The following is an 8,660-nucleotide window of genomic DNA, read 5'->3' on the forward strand; positions in this document are numbered from 1 at the left end:
CTTAACTGTTGAAAGAACTTCACCTTGGTCAGTCGTTTTCTGTCTCTCTCTTTCTGTATAAGATGCATTCTTATCACAATTCTATAACATATCGTTTTCACATTAAGGTATACCGATTTTCAACAGTTCGAAGAAACGAATTTAAAACCATTTTTGTTTTAAATATTTTATTAAAAATATAGGTTTCTCTTTACTTGCTCGAATAGGATTCAACTTGAATAGATAACGCGATAGCATAATGATAAATAGTTTTTTTTTATTTCGAATGCATATTGAGTGCAAAATTAAAACGACTAACTCCTAGAGAATTGGCATTGCTCAAAGTGAAACGAGAGATAAAAATGTTAGTTCATCATTTAAGGGATAAAATCACATTTACAGATTTGTTTACAACTATTTCCATATACCTTCGCCTTCCACGGCGCTCCTCAAACGTTGAATTTCAATACACCTCAATTTCGTAAATGTTGCAACTGGCAGCACAACCAATTTCAAATACCTTTTCGTCGTCTGGACGTCAATCAGTTCGGTTGTTCCGGATTTACCCCAGCAGCACCACTAGGTCCGGCAGCTGCTGCGGCAGATTGATTCAAAAACGCCACATTGAATGGTTTCAGTCTAGCTACGGTGGCTCCACTGGAAGAAAGGGCCGACGGACATGGGGACATACACGGTGTCGAACAGTGGCTATTACTCAGATCGCATTGGTCCAGCAATCGGATTAATTCATCCGCCGTCGGACCACCAACAATTTTCTTCTGCTGGTCTTTCTTTTTAAATATTTCCAAGGCTGTGGTAAGATCCCACATCTGGATTGCTCCACCGGAGTGACCGGAAAAGACAAATCGTCGCGGTCGAGAACCCATTCGAGCGGAACCTTCGCATTCATGTACGCAGAATGAAGTGATGGTGGTTCCATCGATTGACCTTATGAGACACACTCTCTCCCCGTTCGAGGCCAGTCGAACGTACAGCTGATCGGTATCCGGAACCACTTTTTGTACGAACATTTGTTCGTCGTCCTGCTCACCGAATGGCCCAAAGTCATTGCCAGCTGAGTAGCTGTACGTAGAATCGACCGCTTCCAGTGATACAATCTGTTTGTGGTGAACAAAAGTATTTGACTTGATTGCTTAAAGTTTAAACTCGAAGGTTACCTTGAATGAAGCTTCCGGAGTTGAACCTGGTTGGGTGGAAATCATACCACGGAATCGGGTTACTTGCCACGTTCGCACGTGATTGTACTCACTGCATACCGAGATCAGAAATTTCTCCGACAGTGTCACCTTTGTGACCGGGCTTTGATGTACCGTAAATGTTTGGAATAGCTGCGGTCCATGACCGACTGTTTCCGGATGCTGCACTATGATTCGCACCGATCCGCATTTGGTGCCGTAAGCTATTTCAATCCAATTGCCAGAGAGACCTGTAAAGAGCAATATCGTTAGCTTTGCGGTGTAACTGACTGGTTGAAAAAAGTGTGCATTGAAGGGTGCAAAACGAATTGTCACAAATAACACAACAAAATATGGAACGGAACAGGAGAGAAGCCTCGAAGTCCACGAATAGTAAGACTTGAAACTTCTCTGCCGGGCTACGGGAATATTCGAAAAACAAAACCTCACGATACACATGCCAGCACCACTACTTGAATTACTTTTAATGGTTCGAGAATGTGTTAATTTAAATTTGCTTCCGCAGATCAAACTGATGTGTTGTTTTTTTTTTGTTCTACTGCGTTTCCTGCGTTTGTTCGGGTACTTTTTGACAGAGTAATATTTCTAATATGTATAAAGTATTCAAAAAAAAGAGAAGCAGAACAAAAACATCCTAAACAGTACCGCACGTAAAATATAATACTTCGATAAAAGCGAAACATGGGACAAAACAAACAAAAATCCAGAAACAGAGCGTGTGTTTAGAGGCGAGTTCAAACTGCGTTATGTTGAAAGCAGACTTGCAATTGGTCTTTGTGCACAAACTACCTAATCTTTCACAACCAAACTTCTTGAATACTTTTATGCGAAAAAGTTGACGCTTGTTAAACAACCTGTGCACAAGCTTCGAAAGGAGAAGTTAAACTTTCCAAATGAAATATTTTTCCAAATCTAGTATTATCTAGTTTTCCGTCTACCATAATGCTTCAGATGCTTAATTCGGCTGATGTTTGTCGCCTTACCCAAATAAAATACAATATGTTATCTCTTTCATCGTTACGCAAGGTATTTTACGGAAGATATTTCATACAAAGCCGTCAATATTTAACGCCTTTAGGCAGCGCATACATTTCTTCAGGTTCTCTAAGCAGCATTGACTTATCCATCCCGAATAAACCTTTGGATGAGACAATCGAACGAATGATATACACGTTTTGAGCTTACAACGCTTTGTCACGAAGAAAACTCAGCAGAGTTTCACATTTCAGACTTTGTTTTTGAATTGGCATTGGTTTAGCATCAAATAGGTACAAAGCGTCTACCTGAACCAAATTCCATACAATATTTCAGAATTGAAAAAGAATTTTATGTTTCCAAAGATTTACTGAAAAAGACAGATCAGTTAGACGTACAGTTATTGCTTAAAATAAATAAGTAAAACAATCGGTAGAAATCTAACTTTATCCCTTTCATGGCGTTGAATTTAGTGTACAGAGCGGTTGATTGTGAAGAAAATAGTATAAAGTAAACATGTGACGATTACCTTCCTTTGATCCTGGTGCTAACACGATATGGTCAAATAATAGCAAGAGAACCACGAAAATAGAAGAAAAAAAGAACCCGAAGGAATGAAAGTTAAGATTTTTTTGTTCTGTTTCGCAGAAGTTTCTCTTTGATGAATAAAACGGAACCGGCTCTCTGATGAGTGAAATGATGAAATTTTTTGGACATTTTCGAGTGCGCGTGTAATGTTTCACTATGTCCCGGTATCGTAGTGGTTTCAAAGTGTAGAATGCAAGTAGTGGTGTTTATATGTGCCTTTTTATAACCCCTTTGCCCCAGTTTTGGATGTGCGGTGTCATTAAGTGAAGGAGGGACAGTGGTGCGAATGAGATTCTACTGTGTTAAAGGGGGTAATAATATTTCAACAAACTTTAAGACAACTATTGAAAAAATCAAATATGCTTTACAAACAATTCGTTGAAATATTAGATATCCTTTTCAATGTTTCCAAAAGTGGAAGAATTATTTCAAAAATAACTTAAAGAAAAAGGATTAAGAACTCAACGAGAAAAGTTCAACTTACTTGTAGTTTTCGGTGTCAAATAAACCGAAATAGCGGTGATTGAATCATTGGAAGGATCTTTGTACAGTTCAGTCACTAATAAATCATTATCTTTCATTCTCAAGGGGAATTTTTGCATATCTAAAAAATATAATGTTTAATTAATTGATTAAATTATAAAAAACGAACCACTATTTACCTATATAGTAAATTGATCCATTATTGCAACCCAGCAGCAAAAACGATCCGGCTGTATCGAATGAGAGAATCGGCACTAAATCTTGTATCTGCCAATGCTGGGTCATTGCGTGCCAGACGCCAATCTTGCCGGACGACGAAAGAGCAACCAGTTGATTACCGATAAAAAATAAATACTCCACCCGAACGTGAAGGTTGAAAATGCCTACATCACTTTTGCTTCCATCCTCTGAGATTCCCCAAAGCCGAACTTGGCTGCCGTACGAGATTGCTACCATTTTGCTGTGCGATTGCTCTCCCACGGAACTAGCCAGGCTCATCTTAGCATTGATTGCTATCCTCTCGATCGTGTGTTCAACGTAGGGCGAAACAAAGATCTGCTGCCAGCCACAGTAGTCTTTCAAGCGGTAACATGTCACAAAATGTGCATAGGCAACGGCGATCCAGTTGTGATGGGCCTTAATGATTTGCACTTGCAAAGGATCGGACCATCCGGACGCTTGAGTTTGTCCGAAAATCAACCCGACATCGTTTCGAATGTATTTATTCAGATCAACAGACGAGTTCCGTGAATGATGTCGCATCATATCTAGCGAAGCAGTTCGGGAATGTCCTGGTGCCCATTGGGAATTGCGTCCGTTACCATTGTAAGACACCCGTAAGTCCCAAGATGAGTTACGCGAATGACCCCGTCCACTGCTGCCGGAAGAACCGGAGCTTTGATAATACTCCGGTACGCGAACCATTGAGCCTGGTCGAGGATTCGATGAAGTATGACATATTCCTGATGTAGAACTTGCCGATGGTCCTGCCGCTGATGTACCAGGTTGGGCGTACTGATTAACGGGGGTCGCCGTCTCTGGTTGTGTTTTGTTTTGAGCTGTGTTACCAGAAGAAGGATTAGAAGCTGTTACACCGCTAACAGAGCTGTTGGATGATGTCGTAAGAACTGCTTCGTGGATGGGTATATCTTAGGAAGTAAAGAAAAAATTGTTTTCAAAAATTCTTCGGACGGAATGCGCAGATACTCACTTGGAGCCGGTAGATATCCATAGAACAACACATCCCCGCAGCTCGATTGATCCATTTCCTCGCAAAGCATCAACCGCTTTATCAATGGTGATATGTTGTAGAATTCCGCCTCGTGTCGCAACACCCGAATATCGCAGGATCGGATGTCAATCTCCTTGGTGCGCAAATAGTTCAGAATGATGGAAAACAGTTTCGGATCACGATCGATAAAAATTGCATCTGTTTCGTCGCGGAGACTCGAAATACGTCCATTGCGTTCGGAGTTTAGCAGCGAGGTGAAAAACGTGTCCGGTACCCAGGTCAGCGTTTGTCGGGAGGTGGAGAATCTGGGATGTTACAGATTAGTAAACGTTCAGATAAGATCTATTTGAAACCAATCGAAATTTTACACTCAAACTTTGTGGTGTTTACGTTTCTCGGAATCACGATAAACAAAACAAAGTAAAACGTAAAACTATTGTCCTTATCTTATGTATCGGGAGACATCTAGTTCATTCATAAATGCTTTGAAAGATAAGAGGAGTAGATGCGTACAACAAAATATCGATCGATGCGCGAAACATGTAGGTACATAAGAAATGACCTCATTTTTTGATACAGGAACTCGAAGGATTTGGCTCAAATATCGCCAAATTGGGTAATCACTATTTGATTTTTATCTAGTAAAGTAATTTTTACGGTATGAATTTACCTGGTACCGCCGACATTGAGATTGACGATATCGCTGATGTGGCTAGAAAAGGCCATCTTTATTTTCACTGCAGATTGTTCAGCTATTTGCTGGCACTTGATGGGATGCAGCTTTCGAATTCTAGTTGGGAGCAGGCCTTCCACAACTTTAAGCTGTCTACGACCAGATTCCGCTAGGCACAGGCAAAACTGCTTTCGATTCCGCTAAAACCTATCTTTATCAGCAAAGAATCATTGTTGGGACCGATATTTTCAGACTTTTTCACTGCTTTTACTGTGCAAAATTTAAAATCAACTAAATACACCAACTCGACTTGAAGAAATTTTTCTCGACGAATAAACGAAAACGACCCGAAGATGAATCCGCTGGCAATCGATTGACGTATCAAAATGAACAAAAGTTCATTCGTTTGGGAGCAAATGTGAAATATCAATTCAACTGGCAATCCATAATGCCCAATCTTATAACTTTTTTGTTAATGTTTATTTTTGCACCAGGTCACTATCAGTTGTGCACTTTTTGCTGTTTTTTTTTTTTTTCTCAAGGGAATTTAAGCTACAGTGGCTTATTCATCCCGAAACCCACTTTTTGCTGTCTTCGAGTTCGTTTATATATATAGTGGACGGTGGAATACTGAAGATTCTGTCAGTGTTGCGAATGCGCATGTAGGGAGTGGATAGTGAGGTAGCAATACACTGACGGCGATTTGTATTCGTTTTTGTGGGGTTGAGTGTAATACTGAGCGAGTGGAACAATCAAATACGGTATTACAATGGCCCTTATTCTGCGCCGCGCGTGACGTGACGATTGTCACCTCACCTCGGAGTCACCGTGAGTTTTGTCACCTTATTCCCGGAGTCGATGTGGGTAAAGTGACAGAGGTGAGTGACTGAATGAACACATCTGTCAAAATGGTAGAATTTGTTCTTAATTGATTTGTTTTCGTTCGCGCTTCGAATTTTCCAAACTGATTTTTGAAGCTGGTAGCGAGAATTCCGGTTCGTAAAAGGCCACCAACGAGTCATAAGGTAACAGCAAGCAACTTAAGAAAAAAAAAACGGGCATTTTTGTGCGTCCTAAGTGGAGAAAGCTGAAACCGGAAACTCGAAGGGAAAAAAATAACAATCGACAGCTGCTGCTGCAACCAACCGGTGTCCAACAGACGGATTCAAGTAAGTAAGGTGATTTTTCTTTTGTACTGCTTGGCCAGAACAGCTTCCGATTTGTGTCATTTTACAAGATATAAGCGGTTTTTTGTTTTGTTTTCAGTTAGTGCTGCCGATCTAGGTGCTTTCCCCGAGGTTACCACCGTGACATGCCGGAAATCATAAGCCCACAGCTCAGTCGCCAATAGATCATAGGGATTAAGGAATGCCGAGCACTGGTATCGAAGTCAACAAGGCTGCAGCAGCATAATTTATTTTTCATTTCTTTTCTTACTCGTCACCACCTAAAAGGTACCGACAACTGTCACCTCAAATCGTAAAGGTATGAGCCAAATAAAGATGTTACAAAAAAAAAACTTATCGGTAACAAACAGTTTGGAATTTCATTCAGCCAAATTTAGCAGAAATCCCTTAAAAACCGCTCAACTCCAACCCGTTTATAAAAAGAAATTTTCGTCGTTTACAAATTGATAGATAATAAAGAGGGTGTAACACTTGGACAACTTATGATGGGAGAGTTTTTGAAATTAACTTGTCCACAAAGAGTGTTGAGGGTTTGGGCAATATCCTCGTGGACATGCATACATTTTGAATGTTGATGTTTATGAATTGATGTAAATATGTTCAAATTTTAAATTTAAATTAAACCTGAAAAATTTCAATTGGCTCTTTGAATTGAAAGCCCATAAAAATTAACGTGAAACTATAGCCTAACTCGAAATCTAACAAGCAATTTTGGAATTTGAAGTTATTTCCCATTCATTTTAATTTTTGTTTTGTTATTTATATTTATATTCACATAAAACCTTAAACTTCCACTTGTATGTTTTGTTTTTCATCTGTTGAAAAATTAAAGATATTAAACCTTTTCTCCTCAGATGCATGTTAAAAAGGTTAAAAATGATATCCTCGAATGAACCGCATGACCTGTAGCCTGTAGTCACAAAATCGAATACGAACTGTTTTGTTTGTTTTTAAAAATTAATCAAAAGTTTTCAAAAGGGTTTAAGGATAAAAAATACATGCATAAAATTCGTTATTTTTGTTGTTTGCGTATATCGGTCCGATTTTGTTTCGTTTTGACAGCTCCCGTGTTTTGCTCGTGCAGTTTGTGTTCACATTGTTGCGTAAAGGCCGGAGCCTCTCCATCAGGTTTAAATTCCGATTTAATCCGGAATTTCGGTTCTCCAACAAGCTTTCATTAGCGTAGAAGTGAGATCGACGATGTCAGTGCCACAGTTGGCGGCCTCTTTGGTCGGTATCTTCCGGTCGGTAGTCGGTCGCCGCACCATTCACCAAAGTGCCGCTCTGTTCAAGGTGGAAGATCGGAAAGCCATGCTGGCTTCGATGCCCGACAAGGACGAAGGCACTGTCGGCGAACGATCCGTTGATATCGATACCCTAATCAACAAGTAAGTTTAAAACAACTTATGTTTTTTTTAAATATGTACCTACTTGTTTATAAACTATTTGTTAACACCCAGGCGTGATCGTTTCTTCCCGGATGCAAACACCCCCACCGCGCTGTTCAATGGGGTTCCATTCAACGAGATACCGATTTGCAACATTCGTGTGTCACCTAACAACACCATCATAACAATCTGTGACCCCAAAGGGACGCCCCAGTTCATCCGATCCTGCGGTATCGAGGGTTTTAAAAACACCCGCAAAGGAACGAACATCGCAGCTCAGGCAACAGCCATTAGTATTAGCAGTGTGAGTTACACATTCGGTTGATTTGCGTTATAATACCTTCCTTGAACGCATATTTTTTGTTACAGAAAGCAATCGAGAGAGGCTACAAAACGGTCCGTGTAACAGTACGAGGTCTTGGGCCTGGTCGAATGGTAAAATCTGGTTAAAATCCTCAAAAAAAAAATCAAATTAAGAAACATTTTTATTTTGCAGTCTGCCATTAAGGGATTAGAAATGGCCGGTATGAACATAGTTTCTATTACGGATGCAACTAGAGTATCGTGGAATCCTCCCCGACCCCGGAAACAACGCAAGCTATAAACGGAATGGTATTTTGTAACGTTTTACGTTTCCATTAGTTTTTCATTTGTTTGATAGTGAAACTCGGTTTCCATTACCAGATTTCTATCGTTTTCTGAGTCAATTCGAAAGCCTTTGAACATTTTTTTTTTTGAAAAATGGGTTCTTAATGGAAGAATTTTGAGTTTCGAGTCTTCAATTTATTGTGAAATATACATTTCCACAGTTGTTGTGTAAGACTATTGGTGGTCGTACTTCGAATGATGTTACTTTTAAATGTGACATGATAATACATAATATGATAATATGGGCACTAAAAAAACAGTAGATATTTGAACTGATCAAGACTTCGGGAT

The 8,660-nt window shown here is 39.8% G+C and overlaps 2 protein-coding genes across 3 annotated transcripts; one reads left to right on the forward strand and one right to left on the reverse strand.

Moving 5' to 3' along the window:
• Positions 1-150: 150 nt before the first annotated feature.
• LOC129739693 (BTB/POZ domain-containing protein KCTD3) lies at positions 151-5,463 on the reverse strand. 2 transcript variants are annotated; one of them, XM_055731189.1, is made up of 7 exons: positions 5,144-5,463; positions 4,453-4,778; positions 3,422-4,390; positions 3,244-3,363; positions 2,701-2,718; positions 1,158-1,426; positions 151-1,097 (listed from the first exon to the last, which is right to left on the reverse strand). In XM_055731189.1, the coding sequence occupies exons 1-7, from the start codon at positions 5,197-5,199 to the stop codon at positions 522-524; spliced, it is 2,334 nt and encodes a 777-aa protein (XP_055587164.1). In that variant the 5' UTR covers positions 5,200-5,463; the 3' UTR covers positions 151-521. The 2 variants fall into 2 exon arrangements, with proteins under 2 accessions (XP_055587164.1, XP_055587165.1); XM_055731190.1 differs by lacking the exon at positions 2,701-2,718.
• Positions 5,464-7,397: 1,934 nt separating this feature from the next.
• LOC129744290 (28S ribosomal protein S11, mitochondrial) lies at positions 7,398-8,406 on the forward strand. Its single transcript, XM_055736747.1, has 4 exons — positions 7,398-7,721; positions 7,794-8,025; positions 8,091-8,156; positions 8,218-8,406. The coding sequence occupies exons 1-4, from the start codon at positions 7,534-7,536 to the stop codon at positions 8,323-8,325; spliced, it is 594 nt and encodes a 197-aa protein (XP_055592722.1). The 5' UTR covers positions 7,398-7,533; the 3' UTR covers positions 8,326-8,406.
• The last annotated feature ends 254 nt before the right edge of the window (positions 8,407-8,660 follow it).

This window comes from Uranotaenia lowii, chromosome 1 (genome assembly GCF_029784155.1).
Source record: "Uranotaenia lowii strain MFRU-FL chromosome 1, ASM2978415v1, whole genome shotgun sequence".
In the NCBI taxonomy this organism is placed as follows: Eukaryota; Metazoa; Arthropoda; class Insecta; order Diptera; family Culicidae; genus Uranotaenia; species Uranotaenia lowii.